Source organism: Rattus norvegicus, chromosome 11, assembly GCF_021556685.1.
Source record: "Rattus norvegicus strain SHRSP/BbbUtx chromosome 11, alternate assembly SHRSP_T2T, whole genome shotgun sequence".
In the NCBI taxonomy this organism is placed as follows: Eukaryota; Metazoa; Chordata; class Mammalia; order Rodentia; family Muridae; genus Rattus; species Rattus norvegicus.
This window is the reverse complement of record NC_141544.1, coordinates 44,647,126-44,674,243: the sequence shown is the minus strand read 5'-3', so window position 1 is coordinate 44,674,243 and position 27,118 is coordinate 44,647,126. Positions and strand designations below refer to the sequence as shown.

The 27,118-nt window shown below is 44.0% G+C and overlaps 1 protein-coding gene across 2 annotated transcripts in view; it reads right to left on the bottom strand.

Annotated features, from left to right (window-relative positions):
- Itsn1 (intersectin 1) overlaps positions 1 to 27,118 on the bottom strand; it is a 182,052-nt gene that overhangs the window by 127,899 nt on the left and 27,035 nt on the right. For both annotated transcript variants that reach the window (NM_001136096.4, NM_019227.2), the window contains 3 exon segments: positions 2,481 to 2,544; positions 3,506 to 3,598; positions 5,344 to 5,403. In NM_001136096.4, the coding sequence (NP_001129568.1) occupies positions 2,481 to 2,544; positions 3,506 to 3,598; positions 5,344 to 5,371 (185 nt within the window). In that variant the 5' untranslated portion in view covers positions 5,372 to 5,403.

The following is a 27,118-nucleotide window of genomic DNA, read 5'->3' as shown; positions in this document are numbered from 1 at the left end:
TACCCTTACTTATCCAGTACCCTACTTATCCAGTACCCTTACTTATCCAGTACCCTACTTATCCAGTACCCTACTTAGCCAGTACCCTTACTTAGCCAGTACCCGTACTTACTTAGTAACTCATAGCCCTGCTTAAACTCCTCAAGCCCAAGCTTTAAAGCTGTACTGAATGGCAGCTTTCCCAATCTCACACTCTTGCCCCGAGGCCAGTGTGCACTGGTTGGAAAGAGGGAGGAGTAGGCCGTGCAGGGATCTGAGGGGGAGCAGAGCTCTGCATTTGCAGCAGCCAGCGCACTGCCCCACACTCTCTCCCATGCGTCCTTGGTTTGCAGAGCTAGTTTTAGCTGGAGGTCGTACAGATGAGCAAAAGTGGCATTCCAGGTAGCTACTCGTGTGTAAGGACTGCTTGTCTCTGCAGCCGGTTTCCAGTGAAGAAGATGAGTAAGAGAGGCTCAGTTCTCTGAAGGAGTTAGGTCAGAGTGTGGAATGCCAGCCTATGACAATGGCCAGAGACGACAGCTCCTAGAAATCCCTCTCAGTAAGGACCGGGAAGGAAACTGGCAGATATGTTTGGCAACTGAAATGCTTAGAATTATTTCCTCTTTGCCCTGGTGTTGAGAGGAAGAGGACAGAATGGACAGACAGAGCCTTGTAATCCCTGCTACTCTGGAGGCCAAGGAAGAAAGACTAAAATTCAAGGAAATTGTGGGCAGTGTAAGCCAGACTCTGCATCAAAATAAAAGTTTAAGTGGGGGATGGCTATGCAGGGGTACATGTGAGTACTTGCTTGTGCAGCATGCCTCCAAGGCGCTGGGCTCAGTCCCCACTAACAAAGGTTTTTGGTAGTTTATGTTTTCTTCCCTGAGACCGGGTCCCATGCTGAGGCTCGCACTGGCCTCTAATGTGTGACCCCTGGTCTGTCTCCCAAGTGTCAGGATTACAGCCCTGTGCAAGCACGCCTGGTGCTAAAGTGCTTCACAAATGAGGGCTCAGAACTTGCTGGGAAGCAGGCTCTAGAAACAGCCTTACTGAAGAACACCAGGCTGTAGCCCAAGAGAAGCCTGCTATGAGGCAATCAGGTGTCGGACACACAACTGACCTAATGCAGCCCCTGCACCTGCTTGTCGTGGGCTTCCTCTCTCTCAAACCAACCAACCAGCAGTTAGAACTGGAACAGTGTCACAGAAGCAAGCTCGCCTGTGGAAGGAAGGACTGGCTGGCAAAAGGCCTAAGAGTCAGGAAAGACGGCAGAAGGCCCAGTATAGCACAGGACTGTCTCTATTGCTTTTCAATCTGAATGTGTGACAAAACAGTGTGTGTGTGTGTGTGTGTGTGTGTGTGTGCGCGTGTGTGTGTGTATACGCATGTGTGTATGAGTGTGTGTGTATGTGCACACGAGTGTTCCATTTCCAGACTAAGCTTTACTTTTCCAGAACATGATTTTGTATAATGTTGGCACTTAATCAAGAATAGTGAATGCTGAGTTCTGGAGTCTGAAAGCAACGGGTGCTATGTCTGTCTTTCCAGGGTCTGTGTGTTTATAAACAGGAGTATGTTGGTCACTCAGGGGACAAGTACTTAGCTGGAATGCTTAGTTATGTGGAAGGGCCATCTTTGGTGCTAAGCCTTCCCTTCCTGGTATCTGTTTGCTGACTTATTGTGTAAGTGTCAACCCACACATTAAATCTTTCATGTATAATCTGTTTGCTAATTCACGCAACTTTATTTTTAAAAACAAACAAAAACAAACAACAACAACAAAAAAAGTGCCAGTCACCAGGATTAAAGATCAAAATCAAAAAAAGGGCGAAGATATTCTCCCAATCACAGAGACAGAACGTGCTTGGGCCAGGATTACAGATTCCATGCTTTATTTACATCAAATGGTCTCCATAACACCCACTCAGCCAGGAAAAGCACTTACAGTCCTGGTAGAAGCCACACAGAGAAAAATGTGACTTTCTTTCAGGTCAGCAGAATTCAGCACTGCCTCCCAAAGTTGGGAACCTAAAACCCAAAGCTGCATCTGACAGCCTGTTGTACTCACGCTCGGGGCCACACTCCTACTTATGACGAGAGTCAACACTTGGCACTGATCAACTAGTACACTGTGCCAGATATCCTAATGACCACTAATTCTCAACAATGGAAGATAAAGAACAATTTCATTAGAGAGAAGAAATTCAAATTAACTGTGAGTGATACACATGAAGCCAAGACAAATTAGTGGGCAACTACTCACATTCAGATATTCCAGTTACAACTTAATTTTTGTGCACAGCACTGCCATTCAAATGTTGGCCCTTTGCAAAAGTATTTGTTTGTTTGTTTGTTTTGTTTTTGGCAAGAAGTAACACAGCATTCCAGGCTAGACCTGCATGTTCTCTTTCTGAACAGGAAACCTAGGAAACTGAACTTCAAATAAATAGAACAGAACAGTGCTTTGTTCTACATTCTGCTTCCGTAAAATCCCAACTTACCATATTTGTGCTAAGACGGGCTGAGGTAACCCAGATTGGAAAAAGAAGTTCCTTGCTTGATCACCTGTAAAGTAAGTGGGAAAGGTTTCAGGGAAAACAGAACAGCAGGAGCCAACAGAAATCCTAGTACAGCAAAACCACAACATTATTTAAGAGGCGGTTATGCTACAAACACCAATGACCCCACGGGAAAGGTCACGGGAGGGTCTCTGACTCAGCACTTGGAAGGGCCTGGGTCTTTGCTGGGATGACTGTCCACTTTGAGCCTCGGACGGCAAACACACCTCAGACTGATGCTACTGAGGCGGGATGGAGATAGAAGAGCTGACACTGAGCCGAAGCCAAACCCTGTTTTCATACCTGATTGTATAGGGCGCATCTCAACAGTGAGAGAACAGCACATGACAAGGCACACACAGCAGACGCCTCCGTTAACAACTGACATGCCATACTCTAGAAAAAGCTTTTAGTCTGAATATTGATTGTTAGTAACAACACAGAAAGGGCAACCACGCATAAAAGAATCCTGCCAGTCAGTCTTTTATATGAACGAATAAAAAAAAAAACACCTCCCAGGAAACCCAGATTCCCACTTTGTGCCCAGAACTGGTGACCTGTGACTAAACAGCCAAGGTCTCAGAAAGGTACACAAGGGACTTCCAGAGGCAGCAGTGAAATCCTTAGAAAGTCTGCTGTTTCCTGTTCTATTCAAGATTAGAACTTTGCTCCAGGGCACCCAGTCTACCCTATCTTAGAGTGTTATCCTCTGACTAACACCAGTTCCCACCAGAAGGAAGCTCTAACTACAGTTATCCTGACCCCTACGGCCAAACACAGACACACAGACGACAACGATGATGATGATAAGCAAAATTTTAAAAGGAAGCAAACAACACCAAAAATACAGGCTCTAAACTAGGGCAAAATGGGTTAAATGCCCCTGTGGTCAGGTGCACCCATTTCCATGTGCACAAGAGATTTCCTGTTGCTCAGTAAGAATGTGCGGACGGTGACCACATACATACCAGTGATGAATCCAGATATCGGCTTCAAACTCTGGAACTGCTGGTCATGCTTGGCTCTTTCCTCCACGGTTATGGCCCAGATGTCCAGGCTCCCTGCAGTCCAAACACAGGACGGACGATTATTCACCAAGGACAGTAAGGTGCTCAGGTGTATGATGCCCATAAGCACTTTGAAGGTCTGCTGGTGTGTGCTAACTCTACAGTTAGGCTTATATGAAAACACAGACGTCAGTCATTTATTACACAGAACTAAGGGACTAAGGTTACTGATGCCTAAACTATTTCAGATGCCTAAAATGGCATAGGTAAAAATTAGAAAAATCTAAGAGGAGCATTAAAAAAAATTATGGTGATGGCACAGCACAATTAAAACCCTCTGCGACTCTATGAAAATATCCCAACATCTGTGACGGTTGTACAACTTTGCAAATGCACTGATGACCACCAATAGACAGTTAATATAATGAGTCACCTGTGTAAGGTCTCAATTGTGCTTCATTAAAGTTGCTTCTAAGAATGAATTTTCTGATAAAACTAATGGCCAAAGTATGTCTAAGTAAGTATGTCTGTCTGTCTGTAAGTAATTAAACATTTTAGTCACTGGTCTCCTAAAATAGTCTGCTGAGTAATACAGGTGATAGACCAAACTCTGTGAAAGCCGACCACCGCTTTGGGCGGGTCAGCTGAGATGCAAGGAAAACATTTACTGGACACGAACTCTGTGCCAAGCACTGTGTCGTACAGCTTAGACGACAGATATCTCTCCCTGCACAGACCAGGGACTTTTACTGCCCTATTAAGCTTCACAATTACAAATGAAATGAAAGCCAAAAATAAATAAGATTATATCATTAATTAAGAAGGTGAAAGAAAACAAAAAGGCAAACAACACAAAACAATTGACAACGTGGAAAAGTCTGCATGTGTGTCTGGAATCCCAGAGACTTCCGTCAGTGCGCTCAGAGGACGACACACGATGCCTTCCCATTCTCTTTGCAACTGCTTCTCACATTTATTTGGGGTTTAGCAATACTGTCAGGGCAGTCAGGCACTCAAACCTGGAGTTTTGCCCACAGTTCCACCAAGACCACCTGTCAGCATGGCTTACTTTCCTTTGTTAAGAGACTCCGGGCTAAGGTGTGACCCAGTGCTTGCCTGGTATACATCAGCCCTGGGCTCAGTCAGGAAATACAAGTATGCACGAATAGCGTGCCAGAGAAGCATTTTACCCAATGGATGAGTGTAACAACAAAGACGGCAGGCTTCAGATTCGGGCTTTGTGAGAGGACAATGTAACCTGTTAAGGCCATGCAAGCAACAAGCTGAGGGGTTCAGTCTGAGAGCTAGGACAGAGGCGTCTATGCATTTTATTTGGGGTTCAACTTGGAGAGAGACAATGAAAAGCTTCCTAAAGCCTCTGAGTGTTCATAATGTAAATTTTTTAGCTATAATGTATGCCTGAATTTTAGGTTTGATAATGGTATTATACTTCTGGCTTTATCATTTAGGAAATAAACACACTAAAATCCTCAGTCATGAGGTTAAGATGTCTTAGAGTTACTTCAAAACAACCCAGTGAAACAAAATAGAGCCCCTAATCACTGAAGCATCTCAAGGAATACGATAAGGGTTTACTGTATTATTTTCTCTTTTTAAGTTGTTTGTTTTGTGGTAATGAAGACTGAACACAGGACTTCATGAAGGTTAGGCAAGTGCTGTACCCCTAAGCTACACCTCAGCCCAATTCAACTCTATTAATTTACCTGAAATTTCCCATCATTGTAAAGTCTTAAAATTTAGCCCCAACTTATACTGAGAAAGAAACCTTCAAAACTTACCACCAAAAGGTGTCGGAAACTGAGCCATGGTTCTGTTACCTTTACCTTGCTAATCGACGCCTGTAATTAAAACACAACATGTAAGTTTAAGAAAACTTCAAGTCTGTGTATAAACATATGAACACACTGTCTTTACACCAACACCAGAGCTAGAGCACAGACCTAAGGAAGGTCACAGTGAAAGTGCCCCTTCCTGACTTCCTGGATAGACTCTCAGTGCCAGAATCAACACGGAAGCTGGTGGGCTGTCACAGGGAGCTTTTGCATGGCTAGCTAGGACAGCCTAGTTTATCTCCACCGTTGCATGTGATACGATCTAGCATATCTTCTTAACCATCTACATACACTGCGACCTGAGGACTCTCAGTGAGCACATACAAGGTGTGCACTGTGCAGGCACACAGCTCTTCTCTTTCAGTCACATACACAGCCCTGCGCATCACACCACACACTGCAGACTAAGGCAAAACAACAACAGGGGAGTGATTAGAGCAGGGCAGCAAACTCCACAGCCTGTGTCCACTAAGAACGACGTGAACTGCTCCATAAGGACTGTGAGAACCAGGCAGTCAAGGCGGCTCAGGGGATGAAAGCACGTACCACCCAACAAGGCAAGTCTAACACCCTGAGCTTGATCCCTGCACACAACATAAAGGTGGAAGGGGAGAAACAACTTCACCAAGCTCTTCTGACCTCCAAACTCACACCATGTCACACGCGTACACACACACACACACACACACACACACACACACACACACACACACACTAATAAGGGTGACTCTTTAACATACACATTAGGAGACAATTGCTGGGCTTGAATCTTAGCCCTTAGAAGGTAAAGGTAAGAGTTCAAGGTCACCCCCAGACACATAGTGACTTTAAAGCCAGACTGGGCTGCATGAAGCTCTTCTCAAAACAAAACCACAAGAAACATTACAATACTATACATTCAGTAATGCCTGCCCAGAATGTCAAACTCAGGTTCCAAAATTTCTCATCAGGCATAAGTTCATCGGTTCATAAGCAGCCAACAAGAAACAAAGTCCTCTTTCCCAAATGCAAACTTCAGACTTAAATGGGTACTTTTCTTCCTGTCTGTGGTGTGTGAAGTGGATTTAGTCTCCAGTGGTTGGTGATGTTTGGGCAGTCAGGTGTGGCCTGGCTGGCAGAAATATGTAACCTGAGGCAGGGCTTCAGAGTCTAAAGATACTCGCCATTTCCACTCTGCTCCCTCTGCCTGGTTTGACAAGTCCGTCAAGATGTAAATGCTCCACTTCCTGTTCCAGCCTTCATGCCTGCACTCTGCCTGTTTCCTGTCCCAGCCACCACTCCTCCCCTCTGCCATCTCGGCTCTTATCCCTCTGGAAACTTAAGCCAAAATGAAGTTTTTCTTCTGTAAGCTGCTTTGGTGGTGATGTTTAATCAGAACAATAAAAACATAACTAATGCAGCACTAATCTAACTTTGTTACAGTAAATTCCCAGTCAAAAGGAGCAGAGAGAAGGTATTTGTTAAAATGTTTAGATAAATTCAGTCAGATGTGGTGTATGTGCCTACAGTACCAGCACTTAGAAAGAGGAAGCAGGAGGGCCATGAGTTCAAGGCCAGGTAGTGAAGCCCTGTAAAGCAAAGGCACCATCTCAAAAGCTTAACAAGAACAAAAGAGTGCAGAGAAATTTAAAATACGATGTTCTTTTGCCTTATTACCCCTCAAACTCAGTGTGTGGAGTTTCTCACAAGTATCTTTCCTGTTTCCCCCTCCTACCTATCCCTAGTACTCAGCCTCTTTACGGTGACTGATGACACTGGAATTCTGACTTATTTGCATTTTAGTTTTCTTGTCTTCTGCACCATTTGGTCCGCCTGGTTCCTCCTCTATCACTGGCTGCCTCGCTGCTGTGACTGCAACTTTCGGTGACCCCTGGATTCTCCTTTATGAACAGTGGGGCAGTAAGCTGGGTGGGAGGTTTGTAGGTTGAGAGGCAATTGGGTAGACTGACTTGCCTTTCCTCAGGACACTTCCAAATGTCAGCATCCTCAAACCTGCTCACCTTCAGCAGAGAAGCTGGGTAGGGCGAGAAGGGTGTGGCTCCACCACCTTCATGCTGCCTCAGATTGTGGTAAGGGCCTCCCCAAATCCCCTACCCCTCCCACCCCATCACCCCATAAAAATGGCTAGAAATATATGTGGAAAACTAAAATATGACCAGGAAAAGTTTAGAGATGAGCTTGAATGAATCTTCGAGAAACTAACGTTTGTTAACAAAACCATTTCAGAGAGGAAAGCTGAGGTGCCCTTAATCAAGTTATAGTCAGTTACTCTTAATACTAGCTATTGCATGAGGGTAATAGAAGCATACTATTGCTTTAAAAAGCTTGTATTTGGGGTTGGGGATTTAGCTCAGTGGTAGAGCACTTGCCTAGCAAGCGCAAGGCCCTGGGTTCGGTCCCCAGCTCCGAAAAAAAGAAAAAAAAAAAAAAGCTTGTATTTAGCGTTCACATTTTCATGACACCATTCTTTTTTTTTTTTTTTTTTTAAGATTTATTTATTTTATGTGAGTACACTGTCACTATCTTCAGACACACCAGAAGAGGGCATCAGATCCCATTACAGATGGTTGTGAGCCACCATGTGGTTGCTGGGATTTGAACTCAGGACCTCTGGAAGAGCAGTCAGTGCTCTTAACCACTGAGCCATCTCTCCAGCCCTCATGACACCATTCTTACAAGTATAATGTTATGCCTTGTGTTAAGTATTTCACAGCTCCTTGAGTGAATCCAAACTAGTCAGAACTCTTATGGTCAAAGTATAATTAGTATCAGTTCCTGTCCAAGAACCTAAGAATAATTGCTGTTTACCACAGAAATGAATTCCCATCCTCTAGAGTTCTCTCCCCCAAACAGCATGTAAGCTGAAGGGGAAGTAGAGACAGCTAACAGAAGAAAGGCTGTGACCAATGCCAGACTACATCCACTGCCTAGCACTTCTGATAGCTGTTTCCACTTCCCCTGTGGAGCATCTGGGAAGGGCAGCTGAACACTTGCAGACCCCACCTTGTGTCCAGCATTGGGGATCGAATGCTTTCTCTGCCTCCCACTTCTAACTACAGCTTGGAGCTTTTAGGGTCACTGATCTTAAGCTGGATGTCAGTATAGAGTCCATCCAATACAAACAAAACCGCTGGGAGGAATGAATGAAGGTGCTCACTGACATAACAGTCAAAAGCTGGTCTAAGGACGGGCTGCAACCCTCCCATACAGCTTCCTCGTAAACCTGAGTCCTTCAAATGCCTGGGCAATCGTGGCTGTACCTCCTCGGCTGGCCTTCAATTCACAATCTCCTACCTCAGCCTCCCTACCAGGGGACACAAGCGAGCAGAACCCCAGGTGCTATTTTATTACAAGATCTGGAAAACAGTTTGTAATTATTTCTGTATTTCAGAAAATGACCACACACACTATGTCACAGGGGTCCAGCCCTGCTGTAGCTATGAAGCCTGCTGCAGGCCTCAGGCCCCTTATCAAGCCCACAACTCTGCTCAAAGCATACTAGGCTGGCTACCCAGGACAGCTTGTAAGGGAAATCAAGGTCCCCCAATTCTGTTCTCTATGAGCTTTGTTCCAGGGTGGGCCCGACAGGGACTAGAGAGTAAATCGAGGTGCAGAGACCAAAACACCAGCAGAAATCCAGTGTTTCTGGACAAGATGACAAACAGAAAAGGCCTTGCGGAGCCTGTAGAGAGTGGGGAAGACAAGAAAGAAGAAACTAGACGGGAGCGCCTGGGTCTGAATGTTCTGCACTGCGCTCAGGCTCACAGACAATCGCAATGGCACATAACTGGTCTTGAAGCTGAAGGAGGAGCGAAAGCCCCACTAGACACAGGGAACTCGGAGTGCTAAGAACTAGGATAGCTGGAGAAACCTGCGATCAGCACTCCACCAAGGAGAGCCGTGGACAGTGTGGAATCTCACATCTATGGTAGTTAGTTATTGACATACTGTGATGGCTAAAACTGACTGCAACGTGATGGGATCTACAATCAGCCAGGAGACAAACTTCCAGGCACAATCTTCAGGAAATGTCTAGGCTAGATTACCCATGACTTCCAGACCCATCCCAAGCATGGCTCAGAGCATCCCATGGCTGGGGTCTAGGGTAAAAGGAGGTGAAGTGAGCATGAATGTTCTTCTCTTCACTTCCCAACTATGGATGTCCAATGACCTGGCACCCATGCCCAACTGCAAAAATAAACTATCAGGTGTTTGGTCACAATGAGAAAAGTGGTTAAATACAATAAACTCTCAAAAAAAAAAAAATCTACATGTGGCAATTCCCACAGAAGTCTTTAGAGCAAGTGTCAGCCGTTCTTCCCATGAGACAACAGCAGACAGACCGGGAGATTCGTGCTCTCTGTAGAGAAAGAGGATGGGAACTTTTGCATACCAGCATAGCTAGAAATATGACAACACCTCTGTAGATGACATCATTAAATAAAGCAGAGAAAAAAAAACTAGAAAAAGAAAAGCAACTTGAACCAGAAGTAGAAGAAATAATAGAAGACAGAGAAGACATTTTACAAAGGAAATTTACAATGGCCAAGGACGACGTGATGATCGTGCCCACCAAGTCTACAATTAAGGGAGGGAAGCTAGAAATGCTGACAGGACAGGGAGACGACAGACTTCTTCCAAGTTAATTACAGCTACTGCATGAGCACAAGGAGAAACACCGTTTGAACCCTCTTGCATAAGAAAATTCCAGAAAAGATAGCATTTACCTCCACTGGTGTCACTGCTGAACTCCATCAAATATCGAAGGAAGAAACAACACAAAAGTCAGGCCAACTTTTCCCTATTCATCCCCTGTCTCTAATACAAAATCCAGACAGAACAAAGTAAATAAGGACACAGGAGGACCCCTAGAGAGTACCAATGCAAAACCACTCACGAAATACAACTTTAATCATGATAGCATATAAAAAGGATAAAACACTTGAAAATGAATTCACATATCTTATTGACAGCAGGAAGCAGAAAGCCCACATCAAGATCCCCATGGATTCAGAAGAACTTTTTCACAAACACTCAACATTCACTGATTTTTAAAAACCTTTCAGTGAAACAGAATAAGTAGGAAGCCTCTTCAAGAGACAGATGGAGTCTATGAAAAGTTCAGCAGGGCTTGCAAGAGGCTTAGTGGGGAAGAGTATCTGTAGCCCAGCCCAAGGACCCAAGTGTGACACACACACACACACACACACACACACACACACACACACACACACACACACACACATTAACAGCAAACTCTATGAGATAATACTAAGCACACTTAATAGAGTTGTAAAGTAAAAGGCAGATGTACAAAATACATTTTAGCAGAATTCTTACATATTGGTGTAGAAGTAAGCAGAAAGTGAAATTAAGAGTAACGAGTCCAGGAAGGAGCGATGGATCAGCTGTTAAGAGCACGTGTTGCCCTTGCAGAGAATCCTAGTTCCCAGCCCCTACGTGGATCAAAGCTATCACAACTCCACTTCCAGGGACTCTGATGTCCTCTTCTGACTTCTATGGGCATCAGTCACACATGTGGCACACATATATATGTGCAGGTGAATACTTAAACACAAAATAATTCTAAAAAACTTGTTTTTAAGAAAAATTATCCTATTTTGAGTGGCACCACAAAAATCTAACATTACTCAGTATAAATTACATGAAAGAAATGGTGGACCACACCTGCAATCTTAGCACTAAGGAGCCTAGGGCAGGATGGTGTCAAATGTTAAGCTAGTTTGCAATACATATTCGAGACCCTGTCTAAAACAAAACAAACATTAGCCCTGTATATTGAAATTAACGAGATACTGCTAAGGAAAACTGAAGAGCTAAACAGTGGAAGGAAACCGCCAAGAATGTAAGGTTCAATTTGTTGAATGCGGTCCTTTTCCAACAGACCTGGGCACCTCAAGCAATCAGAGTCAAAATCCAAGGCTTTGAGTGGGGTCGGTAAGCTGGCATCGATAATTACACAGAAACAGAAGGACCACTGGGGCTTTAAAAGAGCACAATCGGGTGTTTGCCCTGACCAATCCCAAGACTCACTGCAAGGAAACAGAGTCAGGAACCTCGGAACCGCTGCCCAGGTCAGCCATATGTGTTTGCCAACTGATTTCTGGCAGAGCTGCACAGACAACTTAACGGGGAAGCAAACCTTTTCAACACAGCAAGCCCAGCCATGCAGGTACCTCTGAAGAATAAACTAGAGAACCCTGACCCAAACCTAACTAACCCAAATCATCTAACGCAAAAATTAATTTACAATGTGCCATCTACCTAGATAGAAAACCACACAAGTTTTATACAAAAAATGTTTTAAAAATCGGAGGATCTGCTCACACCTTGTGCTAGTTTCTTATGACAGAAACAAGCATATTTAGAAAAAGAAAAAATGCTAAATTGGCTTTCATGAATGTAAAAAAAATTCTTTAAAAGATAGCAAAGATTTAAATAATCAACACTTCTGCATGTGCGCCAGGTGCAGGGCCTATTTCCAGCACACACAGAGGACTGTCGTAACTCAAAGCCACACACGAAAGGATGTTCGACAGGTCAGCCATGAAGGAAACTCACGAGTGTGGCAGCTCTGTTCCAAGTCTAACTAGGACACTTCTGATCATGCTGTGTTGGCAAGGATGTGGTGGAGCAAGTGCTACTGGGAAAATAGCAGAGTGTTGACAAACACGGCCGTCTAAAAAGCTACACAGCTGGTCATGGTCCCCAAGGGTGGTAATGGTGAGGTGGTGGGACCCTTAGGGCTGCATCTGGGGGAGAAAATAATGCACTTGCATGGTGCACTCTGAATTAAGTATGATGATATGCACGTATGAAATGTCATAGTAAAGCCAGGTATCTTATAAGCTGGAGGTGGAATCAGGGGTTCGAATGTGTATGTTTGTGTGTGTATGTTTGTGTGTGTATGTTTGTGTGTGTGCGTTTGTGTGTGTGTGTACACACACACGCACACACAGGGGATGGGGGTTGGGTGGGCATGTGCATGTGTGGCGAGCAGCCGGCAGGGCTCTACCTGCTTCTGTCGCCCCACTGCTGGAGTTACAGTGCCCACTGCTATGTCTGGCTTGTTCTGAGGACTGTGGGAGAAGACTCTGCCCTTCCTGCTTGCACAGCAGCCTGGAGCTATTGTTTCAGCTCTGATTTTTATCTTTTTATTGAAACATTATAAGATTGTCTTAAAAGCTGACTTTTAGGTCTTATTTCCTTCGAAGGACAAGTTGAAGTCCTCTCTGAATGTGTATGGTTAATGGTTACAGTGTCCCAAAATGATTAAATTTAGCTGAGGATTTACTAGCATGTTCCTTGTTACTCAAGAATTTACGCCAATAAGGGATAGTTAATACAATAAGGGATAGTTAATAAAAATACCCATGCATGTGTGTGCATGGGTAGGGACAGTTAAGCATCAAAAAAGATCTACTGAAAAATCAAAGACCATCTGATCTGTAATTAGCCAGTTTATTCCTATTGTGGGCACGTGAGTCCATGAAAGTGCTACATATAAGGACACAGTGTAGACAGGTCCACAGGGTAGCAAATGCTGGAAGAGGAACTCGGGGTGGTCTCCCAGCTGGTGATCACAACCTTTCAGGATAAGAACCTAATCAGAAAGCATTGAGTCTTGGGAACCAGTCAGTGTGGAGCCAAGTGTTGCCAGGGACACTAACAGAAGCAACAAAGATCTGACATCAGAATGGAGGGACAGAACTCCAAAGGCCCATCAAGTGTCACAGCAGGGCACAGAAGAGACTGAAGAGACAATATAAGATCACTAGAATAACCCACTTACAAATCAAAAGCGCTTACTTCTTGGATGAGGGTGGGGCGCTTTTGGAAACTGTAAGCATTTGTTATATGGAAGCTAGATGTCTTGTTCAAAAACAGTAATTCTACTGACTAGGTGGTGCTGGCACATGCCTTTAAGCCTAGTACCTGGGAGCCAGAGGCAGGGGGCACTGAGTTCAAGGCCAGGCTGATCTACAGAGTGAGTTCCAGGACAACCAGGGCAGAGAACCATTTCTCAAAAAAAAAAAAAAAAAAAAAAAAAACATAAATAAACACGAATTCTTCTGAAACATTTCTATCTCACCAGCATGTCCACAGCGTAACTGTCCATGAAAAGGGACAGGAGATCTCAGCGGTGGATTCAGAAAACTGAGGATTCAGAAACTGAGGTTCACCAGCACAGGCAACCCTCTTAACAACCTGGAATGCATATCTTCTACCCTGCCTTTCCCAAGAAATGCAAGACTGTTCTCGTGTGAATGTAGCACATAGTATATGCTTTGAGAAATTTCTAAAACCATAAACATGCAAGCTTCAAATTTCTGGCTAGAGCACATTGCTAGGGATGGAGCCCCAGGCCTTGACATGGGAAGCCAGCTACATAGTAGCCTAAGGTGAGGCAAACAAACACTCCTGTATCTGTGCAAAGAAACAGAAAACAAACGAAGTGAAAGCTAGGCAATGAAGGAACAGGTAAACAGTGCCCTGCAAAGTCTGGATAACGTTAGAATTATTGAACCAGAGTATGTCTGAGAAGTCTTTAATCTTCTCAGTTTAGCTTTGGAAAGAAGGGCTAATTACTGAAAGTTAAAAGTTAAAAGGATAAATACTAATCTATGAGTTCTGGTATTTACACTAAAGTCCCAAATGTTAGTAATACTACTTACAAAATATCATTTGTAATGATAAAAAAATATTGAAGTAAATTTTGTCACTTGATTTGCAATATCTGGCTGTCATAAATACTGATAAACATAAAATATTAATAACTTTAAAAACTGAAATATGCAATTAGGGATTTGGTTTCTAGCATATAAATTCTAAATTTGACAACTTAATGTAGGTAAGTTTTAATAATAAGGAATAAAATTTCTAGGGAAAATTATTGGTATAATTTACAACCTTTTGTGCCTTATTTATATCAAATAATTCTAAATAGTTTTTAAAACAAGTATGATTATTTTAATAATCTTACTGAATTGATAATCTGAAGTTTTCTTCTGAAAAAGTAGAAAAGACTTTAAAAATAAGATACAACAGAATCTGAACATACTAGAAGAACCAATAATTAGGTAGCTCATATAATCACTACACTTCTAATAAGTTCAAAGAGGACTAACTTGGCTCAATGATTCAAAGACTAAAGTAGATTGTGAACATATATTAAGCTTTCACTTAGTTATTGGCAGCAATTCCCTCAAAGAAATCTTCTAATTACATATTCTTTATAAAAAGTCTTTATAAACTAACCCCTTACATGCACAAGGAAGCTCGTCACCCCTATCTATGGCAGCAAAGGTCACAGATGGGGAGGTGGGAGTGGCCGTTCAGTGTAAGGAGGTCCTGATCCCCTGCTGGGCTCACACCAAGTGTGTGCTCTCACACTAAAGGGCCAACCTATGCCTGGCAGACTGCTGCAGAGCTGGGACTGCAGACCAGGGGTTATAGGCTTTGAACAGCTGGCAAAGCACTCGACCGCTGAGCTATGTCTCCAACTCTTGGTATTTTAGGACAGGGCCTGTGTAGCTCAGGCTGTCCTCTGGCTGGCGATCCTCCACCTTAGCTTCCACAGGGATACGCCACATGTCAGGAGTTAGGAGATCTTCTTAAAATACAGAATCGATTACAAGTGGACTATGTTTATGTGCTTTCTCCTGATACCTGACTCAGTAGCCCAGGAGCAGGAACAACTAAAGGAGGGTCCCCTAAAAAAGGCTGGCTGGCTGGCTGAAAACAAAGGGGCTCAGCAGCAAAGGTCAGTGAGTCATGGTATTAGGGCAATAAAATTATTCATCTAATAAATAAGAGGCTGAGGTTATGGGTCAGTGATAAAGAGCACTTGCGTCACATACAAGGCCTGCATTTGAAGTTTGGTAGAGAGAAATGGACAGAGTAGATGTAAAAGTTATAAGTCAAAGGACCTACGAAATGGAATATTGAAATAAATATAAATTTTGCATTAATGGAACATTGAGGGCAAACAGAAAACAGTTGAATATGTTTTAACCCTGATGGCAGCATGAATATCATGGAGTAACCAATTGTTCCCAATTAGGTTTCAGCATTGCTCTCCATGCGAGTATCCACACCTCGTATTGTTAAACCTGGGTCAATTCCATGACTGCAGAGTCTTGGACCTTTGTGAGGGACCAGCTGCTTAGCTGAGCTGACGCACTATCAGATACCAAACATCACCTAGACTATGCCCACAGACAAAGGCCACGCCCAGTCTTCACAGAAATGCCTCTCCTTGCAGTGAGTAAAGGCAAACAAAGACTCAGCCTACACAAAACGCTGAGACTAAAGAATGATTGAGGGCTCAAACCTCGATAGATTCACAGAACCCCTAAGGTTCAAAGAACACTGAGCAGAGGGAGGGGAGAATGTCAGAGCCAGAGGGGCAATGTAAGGGGCAGGTAGGGAAAGGCTGTGAAATACCATGTCTAAGCAAGGCGGGGCCATGGCAACCATGGACTCCCAGCTGCAGTGCAGAGTGGCACAGAAGCGGGCCTAACAGTCAGCTGTGGAAGGGAAATGACTCAGGGCCCTACCACTTACTCCTGTGTATCAGCAAACAACAGATTCCGGTACAGGGGAGGCATGGTACCCAGGTGTATAGTGACGGTAAGCTCAGGCTCTGATGGTTTGGTCCACATTCAAGGTCACATAGACAGGTCTAGGGGGTTCTGGGGGTCAATAAACAAAAGCAAATAATAGACAGGAAAAAGATATTTGTGGTGACAGCAGGGAAACAGGAGAGAAGGAGGGATCCAGAACACACAGTGGCACCTGTATGAAACTGTAAAGAACACACACACACACACACACACACACACACACACACACACAGCATCCTGAAAGAAAAGCCCCAATCTTGTGGAGAAAGTCTGAAATAAGCAGAAACAAACAGAAGCGACTGTACCCCGCCTAGTAAGCGAGAAACATTCCACTTGGTGACAGCTATTTGAGCAGAGGGACAGAGAGCAGAAAGTCACCCATAAGATTACAGGCATAGGCAGAAGGTATACAGAGCTCTTCAGAAACACAGAGAATAGGCAGACAAACAGACAAAGGAACTGACAACTCCCAAACATATAGCATCCCGATCAATGCCGTCCAGTCACGTGGCTTCTACATGCGCTGCAAAGGAACACACAGAGACTACAAATTAGCTCTAAAAAACGGAGCAGAAGAGGTTTAATTAAAAGGAATAAGGACGAGGGATCGGAGGCATTGTCTCTGGAGAACTAGTGAAGGCTGCAGTCTCCTTCCAAAGGGAACAGATTTCCCCAGAATGTGTGCGTGTTAAGGGTGGGGAGGAGCCTGGGAAGCGGCGAGGAGACAGGAAGATCCCGTGTCCAGCAATCTCTGTCAGGCCCAGCTGTCAGCATGTCACTCGGCAACACTCGCTGGCATCTTTCTTGCAGTTTACCTCCCACAAAGAAGTGCTGGGGTGCCTTGCCTAGAGCACTCCAATAAGCAGGTTTTAACTTTAGTCCTTCTAAGTTACCCTTATTCTAATATTTGAAGAAGAGACTTCACCAGGGAACAGAACGCAGCTGCAGCAGACAGATGACAAATGAGGGACAGCAAGAGAGAAGGAGTCTCTGCCCAGGAGAGTGGGCCTTGACAGAGGCGGAGACAGGGAGAGGCTATGAAATACCATTTTCTAAGCAAGTAAGGTTACTGTAAAGTAACATCCAAAAGGCACTATCTATGCAGACCAGCAAATGAGCCTGGAGTACAGCTTAGCTGCAGGAACTGGGAGAACGGCACCGAAAGGTTGGGAGTCCCTACTCAGTTACAATGGAAAGCGCACTGAGTACATGACATTCAGACTCCAAGAAGACATAGGCTTATTTCTTTTTTTTTTTTCTTTTTTTTTTTTTTTTTTTGGTTCTTTTTTTCGGAGCTGGGGACCGAACCCAGGGCCTTGCGCTTCCTAGGTAAGCGCTCTACCACTGAGCTAAATCCCCAGCCGACATAGGCTTATTTCAACACAATGGTGTGCCCGCTGCATACGGACACAGTGCACGGGCTGGTGGAGCACAGCAAAGGGAAATGAAACCTGGTGCTGCCTTTATAAACAAGCCAACCGAGGATGGAGACAGAGTACCTGAGTTCAGTTCCCAGCATCCACTCCAGCTCCAGGGGATAGGGTGACCTGTGGCTTCCCTAAGCACGGATGCACAGACAACATGAATTACATGGACCTTAGAGAATTCAGTAGTCACTGGGATTACAGTGAGGATACAATGAATATGTAACATATATAACACAGACGGTGCAAACGTTACGCAGAGTTGACTCTTCACAGATGCGGTGCCTCCATGACAAGCAATGACAATTCAACTCTCCAGCCCAGTACACCCAACTCTTAATGCCAGTTAGAACCCATGGAGAACTCGGTGGAGCTGCTTTGCACTCTGTGCGTGTCTAACCAGGGCAAGGGCAAATGTGCAAAGGTACAGTCTGACCAGACATAGATGCTGTTACCGCTAATTACAACTGAAGATTATTTCCCAGTGCTTATGAATGGGTGGAGTCCAAGAGGAGAACACCTACACGTAACATCAGCAAAAGTCAGTTTATCAGGAATGAAAGCACAGGACAATGCAATCGTCAGCAAAACAACTGTGCTCTGCCTATAGAACTGCTGCCTGCCTATGGGACGTGCTCCCCTACTGGGCTGTCTTGTCTGGCCTCGGTGGGAGAGGATGTGCCCAACCCTGCGGTGACCTGATGTGCCAGGGTGGGCTGGCACTCAGATGGGGCCTCGAGGAGAGAGAGGTAGGGAAGGTCTGTATAAGGGGGATTCTGGGAGAAGGGCAGCTGTGATCGGGATAAATAAATGAATTAATGGAGGGGAAAAAAAGGAATTGAACAGTTTTTTTAAGAAGCACAGGAAAGAAAATGTAGAGGTTTCTGATTGAAAAAAAATTCACAAAATGTAACTCAAAAGAAAAAAGAACTCAGACTTTTTCAATTTCCTACCTTTAAGAACGTTCCAACATCTTCTAAACAAGCATTTTGTATGAGCTAACTTTATATTTATGTAGAAATGTTTAAATACAATCTAATGTATCTAGAACTCCACTTTTAAGCAGGGCTGTTCTCCCTAGAGTTAAGCACCCAACTTCATTCTTACAAATTTCATTCAAACTGCTAAGTTTCAAGATTCCAAGACTGAATAAACAGACTTAAAGCAATTATTGTTACTAAAGGGTAGAAAAGGTTCGATAAACACCTTATAAATATGGACATTATAAAATTAACCGTTTGCCCCCTCTTCCACCAAGCTTTTCTTACAGGGCTTAGAGTTAAATGATCTCATCAAGTTTTTGTCTGAGGGAAATTTTACTTAAGTAAGGAATCTGGCCTATTTACCTGAAGTCACTTTAACTTGAAAAACTTGCCACAAGCAACAAAGAAGGGTCACAAAAGTCAATAAATAGAGATTTCAGTATTAAGGAGAGCCTTCTCTTACTACTGGAAGGAGGGCCATTTATGACAGTTGCTAAGGAAAGTAATCTGACAGCCATGGAGCAAAAGTCGAAAATTATTGCACCCAGTGATTCATTCACCCATTAATCTGCCTGAAAAAAATCCACAGCTGAATGATGTCAATGGATAGTCACTATGGTATCACTATTGTGCACAGGCTTCAGCACATGTGGAGGGTGAGTGTAGGAGTCGGCTCTCTCCTTTGATCCTAGGTCCCAAGGATGGATGTCAGGCCATCATGATGGCTCCCTCACTCATGGAGCCACTGCCAAGTCAGACACGGCAGGCAGCACCCATCTGTAACTCAGTAGAGAAGGGCAGAACTGAGGGTTCAGGGGCTACGCAACTAAACCCTGTCTCACACAGAGTGAGCAGGCGAGAATCTGGTTGTGTTCAGCATTATAGAATAGGTTATGACAGTCACATAATCAAATGCATGACCTTAACAGTGCTCACCAAGAGCAAACTTTCACATGGGGCACAAATTTTAGAAAACAGAAGAAAACAGAGCAGAACTAATAGGAGCTGGGTGGGTTATAGGTAAGTAAGGGGGAGGGGAAGAAAGAATGCACGGTTCTTTTCATTTATTTTGGTTTTCAGAGATTAAAGGTGAGTGCCAAAATGCTCAGCCAGCAAGATTCCTTATCAAAGAAGGCATCCAAAGGAAGCCCTGCTTATTATAAGCCACCACCCACTGCAGCAGAGAGGAAAGGGAGAGAAGGTCTCTCTGTGGGTTACACTTGAGATCCTAGCACAGTCTCCCAAGTGTGGGATAGCAGGGCTGCCAACAAGCCAGCTTCTCTAATACACTACAGAAACTCCAGAGAACCAAAGGTATAAAATCATTCCCTTTGAGTACTCTCAGAAAATCGAGTGAAATCACTTAAAAATAGCCACCAATCATCATTTGGCAAACAGCTGATTCACAGAGCTTACACGATAATTCGCCCATAGTTAAACAGTTCTTCATGAAAGCAGACTGCTGATTAATTAAGCTTTATATTGAGAACGTCTGATCCTATTTTTCATGTCCTTCCTATGACTATGTAAGAGGCAACACACAGAAACCTTGCAAAACAGAAGTTCTTCTGTTGACTATTTAAAGGAGCAGAACTGGATACAGACTGATGCAGATACACCATCTGTGTTCCATTTCAACAAAGTGGCTGGCACTGAAGTTCATGCTGCAGGGGGAGCAGCACCTTTGGGATGGCACGGGTGGTGGGTGGCAACAGCAGGAGCTGTCCTCAGAGGCAGACTTCTCTCCAGGTCACAGCAGTAGAATAGAATGAACTGAGCCCCCAGGCAGCAAGGGCAGGTGACAGTGGCAACAGTTTAACATTGTCAGCGACCATGTATTCCAGCTCCAGTTCTCATGGGCTGTGGCCCCATGGGCTTGGATTCTTTCTAAGCTTCAGATATTGACCTATAAATTGCAGGTATTAAACACAAGTGGTTCTGAACCCAGGGAGTTCCTAATCTGACCACATTTTGCCCAGGCCTCTTTAAGCCTTCTTCTCTGCTATGCCCACCACCCCCTGTTGATTAAGGTGTCCGGTCTATGGTGTTTTGTTTCAGTAGCCAGAACAGACTGATACAGTAAGTTTTGAAGGAGCCATCTTTCCTACCCTCAGTGTCTTCTCTTTGGAATTTTCTCACCCCACTCCGCCACACAGCTATAAATTTCCACCTGTCCTTACTGCGTTTGGAGCTGAGGCCACTTTCTCCCTCTCCTTTCAATAGTCTCGAGAATAAAACCTCTCCTTCCATTTTAACAAACATCAGAATAATTTTTCTGGTACAATGGTAACTAAACAAGAGATTTTTGTTTGTTTGAGTCAGGGTCTCTGTGTAGCTCCGGAGTTGACTATGTCAAGAAGACTGGCACAGAGATCCACCTGCCTCTGCCCCTCCAGTGCTTGCTGGGAGTAAAGGCATGCACAAGTACACCTACCTAATTATGAGTTTTAACAGAAGTAAAACACATGGACCCTCTACTTTATGCAGAGTAAAAAGCTCCAAATGTCAGCTTCTGTTGTTAAATTATCATCCTGCAATTGAACAAAAACTCAAACTGACAATCTCAGCTTTAATCGATTACTGCACCCATCACATGGACATTATTGTGATGAGCACAAAGGTTCAAAGAAAGGTCATGCTCAGGGCAGGAAGAGGTGAACAGGGGTCGTCAAGTGCTTCACGAAGCAGTGAACAGGTTGAAGTACACAGGCAGCAGGGAAGAAAGGAGAGAGGCCAAGCCGCTTTCTACATGGAGGGGGCAATAAAGCACCCAAGGAGCTGTGCATGGTAGAGAGAGGGCCCCCATGACTCCCTGGCATGAAGAAGCCACTCAGATTGAATAAGATGTGAGGGGCAGAATTGCATTGAGGATGCTTCTTTCCAGGGGCAGGGCCATGTGTGGCTAGTGGTGTGGTCACTGACTTACTTAGTGTCTGTAGTCCACTAAGTAAGCTCCACCCACACCTGAGTGAGCGACTGAAATTCAGTGGTCACATACAAAAGAAGACGGCTCGGAGGAGGGGGACTGCTGAAAAGTGTTCCTATGGGGGGAGTGGGGGGTGTGGGTTGGATGGAAGTCAAAATTACTAAAATTCATTATAAGAATATTTGCGTGTCAAACAATTTTTAAAAAAAGGTGGCTCTGGGAAGGTGGCAGCTTCAATGTTCTACAGACACACACTGCATAATCATACAGGCACTGCCCTTGTTCAACTGCAAAAATACATGGAAAAAGAAAAAAATAAGTATAGATAGTAAGTATAGATAGTTCACAGAAACACTCCACAAAATGTGTCCATAATCTCTATGTGAACCTTTGACAGCCGTAAACTGGGACCAATACTACAGACAAGACTGCAGGAGTCACCTCAGAGAGGAGCTCTTCCCCTCGAGGAGCCATCCCCAGATTCCCTACCTTCTTCACGTGAGTCCTGGGTGGAGTCTAGAAGAACCCTTCTCCCCTGTGCTCTCTGCTGAGCTCTCTGTGTGCCTCAGTGTACATTCCCTGTAGACTGCCTCTCACTGATTTCCCTTGAGAGCAAGGATGTCTTGGGGCTCCCAGCATCTGTCACAGGGCTGGGCCACAGACCCCTGGGAAGCTCTGTGATGGAAGAAGTCCCTTTGTCCCCAGTGGTCACTAAATCCTCACCTACATTCCGAACTAAGCAAGGGTTCGTTCCCAGTCTGATTCTAATTATCTATTAATGTTGCAGAACCAATTTCTCCCCCTTGAAACAATAATTAAAGGCCAAAGTGAAAAGAAATGATTTTACAACGTACTTTAATACCAAATATGTTGCAAGGAACACAACAGAAATGGCCTATTAGCTCCTAACTTTGTATGCAAGATCACCCATGAATTTTCACTATTTACCCAAGGTTCTGAGAAAATATACATAAAATACAGCATAATTAGTAAGATTAAGCTGATGCCTTTTCAAGAAAATAAAGTGATCAAAATATTAAACTTAACATTCTAACACACATGATGCAAGCTTTTGTTTTTTTGTTTTTTTAAGAAATGAGGTAGCATATTCCAGAACCAACAGTTTGAACCAAGGTTTGAAAGGTTCCTCTCTCCCTACACATAATATCATACACCTTACTCAGGAACAGTCTTCACTTATTTGACCTGAAAAATCAAACAAACTCAGCTTAACATCAGAGGCTGCCTGATTGTTTTATGTTCCTAACATCAAAGCACACTGTAACTGGCTCTTAAGGACCTTTGAAAGATCAGGGTGTCTGTCAAAGGAAGCCTTTTGTCAAGTTGTCTGATCAAATGAGAGCCATTTTCAAACATCCAGAAGCCACTGGCAACGGTCTCAGTTACAGATTCTTAATGCTGCTTCTCTAAGTCATCTCATTTGTTCTAAATGTTTACTCATTTGTACACATCACAAAACCTAAACAAGAAAAACACAAAACAAATGAAGATTTAAAAGCCACCCTGTAAAAAGAGGAATCCTTCCTTCCCCTGAAGAGCCACCAGCCCAAATCCTTTCAACGTCAAACTCTACAAACTAGAAACTGCAAAACCTACATATTGTCTTAGTGTGCGATAAGCTCGCGGCTACCTGCTTCCCAATGAAGCTGGACAACTACTAGTAGAGGCCGTGTGAGCCGCAGCCCAACGGAAAGGCACTGAACATCCGCAAAATCCCCAGGAAGCACAACCAAGCTGTGTCAAATGCCCAGCCTGGCTAGCCAAGAGCAACAGAATAGCCCAAATCAGATACCAAGACAACACCATCAATACCACACAAGAGAAATCCAAGGCCATGGGGTCTCAGATCTGTGCATATCAGTTCTGCTTCTCTGATGTATGCCACAGGGCATGAACAGGCCAGTTCTGACTGACTATTAGACAGTTAATCAGTTACACCAACCCCCTTAAGATTTAAGATCAAAGGGATGAACAGCAGAGAGGTAAAACTAAACAAAAACTGGGCACAAGGCAGCCAGACAACAGGCAAACTGATGCAGACTGCCCAGTCATGGTGAACTGTGTCACTGTAAACAGAAACTCAGCCCTGGAAGTGGAGAGGCCAGAGGATATTCAGGCAAGAGCTTGGCACACGGGCTTCAATTACCTTGCTATTGACTCAGCTATGTCCAGACGCATTGCTAGGGACTAAAAATAGGACTGAAGGCTTTTATAGCATCCCAGCCAAGACCACAGATTCAAAACATGTATTAGAACATACCAGGAAAATATAGAATACAACATATATTTTTAGGGTCAAAAACAGAAAAACGGGATGCTAACACCTTGCTTTTTATATAGCATTTGTGTGAAAAGCTTAAATACATCCTACAATTTTAAAAACCTATTTATAGTGATTCTAACAATGCCGTGTGAGTTAGGTAGAATGTAAATATCCTTACTCTCTTAGCTACTGATTTATTTAATCACGCTGCTGGTTTGGATTCTGGTTTAGCTCAGCCCAGTATCTCAAGCTTCCACAGACACAAGTCTCCGATTACCCTCAGAGTGTATAGTAAGAAAGACGAGGTGAGCCTCTAGATTTCCATGCTCAGGAATGAGTAAGTAGAGAAAGCTGGCTTCAGGGTTAGAGATAAAAGCATTTCAAATAGTCCAGGGATCTACCACTCTTTAGAAGCAGCTTCAGATAGTTATGATTGCCACCAAATCCGCTGACGTGCAGAAATTCTTAGATAGTGAAATTTACTTTCACACTCAAAAACAGGAACTGACAGCTTTATCCTTCAATGGACGGAAGAATTTAGCATAAGTGCATGTAAGGTTACACTATACAGAGACACTTGCCTGGGAAACCAATAGGTTTAGAAACAAAGGACAGGCAACCAATACTTGCAGATCTCAGATACTTAATTTTTTTCCTGAGTTGGACTCAAAAGAATTAGTTTGTACATGAATGGCTAGGGTAAATGATAAGCTTTAGGTGTTGTACCTTTCTCGAGTCTTTGTTATGAGGACCCTTTAAAAGCTGGTATATACTATTACAGGTTCAGAGGTACCTCCTGAACACACCCATACATCCAGCTTGCCGGCAAAGCAACTTTTGGTGAAATAATTTTCCTCCCTCAATACAATCAGAGAAGGCACAGGCAAAGGACTACAGGATGCCAAACCTGAACCCAGCCAGGAATCCAAGCAGGAAAGGCTGTTGTAAACATGCTCCACTTTAAGACACAGGCAACCCTGACTGCACACAAACAGCTCATGAACAGCAGCGCTCCCTTCTTTGCAGGTGCGCTGGGCTCTCCTTACATGTTATCCGGCCTTTATAGAGTCTGCACCAGTGTCGGCAGGAAATCAGCTCCGAGATCCACCTGCCTTTACCTGCTGAGTGCTGGCACTGAAGATGCATAGCCACTTCCAGCTCATTTCTTAATGTTTTAAGATCGTAAGACACGGATTATGTGCCATGACTTTCCCATTGTTCAAAGGTGCAGCTGGGAAGCCACTGTCTGTGTCTCGCATTGAGTCATTTAAAAGAAATGCTCATTTCCCCTCTTCGACCTCCAAACTAATACTCCTGAGGTAATAAAAGAAAAATGTTAATATATCCTGGATTTTGTACCTCAATTCTGGCTTCAGATAAAGCTTAATAAATATTTAAATGTATTGGAGCTACTGTATCCTTAGGTGAAACAACGTTAATGTATTACCTTGTCCTTGATATTCTCATAAATTATACCATTCCACATTTGAAAAATGCTAGTTTGCATATCTTGCTAAGATTGAAATCATGAGGGATCAATAAATAAGTTTCTTTTCAAAAGAATTGAATCTCTGCTATGTGACATCAAGACCGACTGACTCCAGATAGTGCTGACCCTAGAAGCAGCAATGGGTGACTAAACAAAACCCCCAGTTCCAGTGTGGGACACCTCCACAGAAGGTGTCAGTGAGGCCCCAGAGGTCCCCAAACCATACAGGGTCTACTTAGCCAGTCCTCTCGCCTGACTTGGTTTGAATGAGGAAGGCCCCAGAGACTTGAACACTTGGTGCTGTTGGGGACCTGGTGGCACAGCTTCACTGGAGGACTTAACGCTGATACGAGCTCTCAGGCTCCTGCTCTCCCTGACAGGTCTACCGCCTGCTGACATGCCTCCTCGCCATGACAGACTTACCATAAACGGAAATAAACTTCTCACGGAGACATAGAACTACCTAATTCTACTGCTCGTCGGAACACATACCTTGCTGCCAGTTTTAAGAGAAAACACCTGGAACAGAGATGGTGTCTCGCTTTCAAAGTTCCAGAAGGTGCTAAGCAAGCTGCTGCAGGAGAAAGCGCACTACTGGTCTTAGCCATCTGTGGACCCCAGGAACCAAAAACAATCAAGCAAACCCCCTGGGGCCCACCTGTTAGAATGGCTAACCCAGTACTCTCAGATCTGACCACCAGAAAGCTTCAAACTCAGACTGCACTGACAGTCAGTCCTGGCTAACCTCAGTAAACCACAAAACGAAACAGACATGAATGTGGGAAGGACATCTGGAGGGTAAGAGTGGTCAGTGTACAGTACGTATCTGTGTGAAATAGTCAAATAACAAATTTAACTTTTTTTTTAAAAAAGGAACAATTCAGACTCCATAATGCTTCAAGCCACATAACAAGCAAGATTAATGTGTACCCTGTGAGTTAACCTTACTGATGGACACTTTTCTCAAAGGATGTTCCTGTCAGATTAGATAAGTAGTATAAAGATAACAGTTATCACTGAACTATATTTCTTTAAGAGCCCTTAAGACAGCATCAACTATCAGCACTAAATACAAGTTCAGATGAAACCCTGTAGTACAGCAGAGGAAACACAAGTAAAACCTAGAAGAGAAAACACAAACTAATGCTGCCTCACACCGGTCTCTAACGGATGCTAAGGGTGCATGCACCTCCTTCCCACCACTTTTGATGGGATCGCTCTATTTATGGGCATCTGCTCCAGTGGTAAACACTCATCATTTAAGCTGCCATCTGCACACATTCCTAACTGACTTGACAGAGTGGACGTCTGTACAGCAGACAGCCACTACAAAAGTAAATACAGGAATTCTCAAAACTACAAACATAAAAACTGCTCGGGAAGTAGCCTGAGTCTTCATCGGGTGTTTCAAGCATTCGGGAGGTGCACTGGGTATCCAGGAGTTTGGAGGTTACCTGGCATGCCCGCCATCTGTATGTCACCAGGCCTCCTGGTGAAACAGATACAGGAGGCGCCTTTTGGCAACCGACTCATAAGGAATTCACTTTATGCCGTACTGGGGATAACTGCATTTCAGATCTCAACTGACAAAAATGTTTCATCCACCCCAGAGGAGGGACTCGCAGGTGACTCAAGCCATGTTTCTGAGATTGGGGACAAGGATGACGAATGATGCAAAAGAACAAGGCATGGCGAGCTAGTACGATGGCTTCCTTACAAAACAACAACAACCCCACAGGCCCTCCACAGACAAGTTCAAGTGGCCTGAATGACTCAAGTTAAGACTTATCTACCGCACCAGTCAAAAAAGATTCTAATGGAGACTGAGCAGCTGACCCCTGAGCTAAGAGTCACATGGCTACCTTATTCTCCATCCCAGCTTTTACTTTGCAACTTTTTGGTTATTGCCACTCTAACCAAGAAAAATGGTATGACTTTTTGGTTAAGTGAATGGTTTGTTTACATGGAG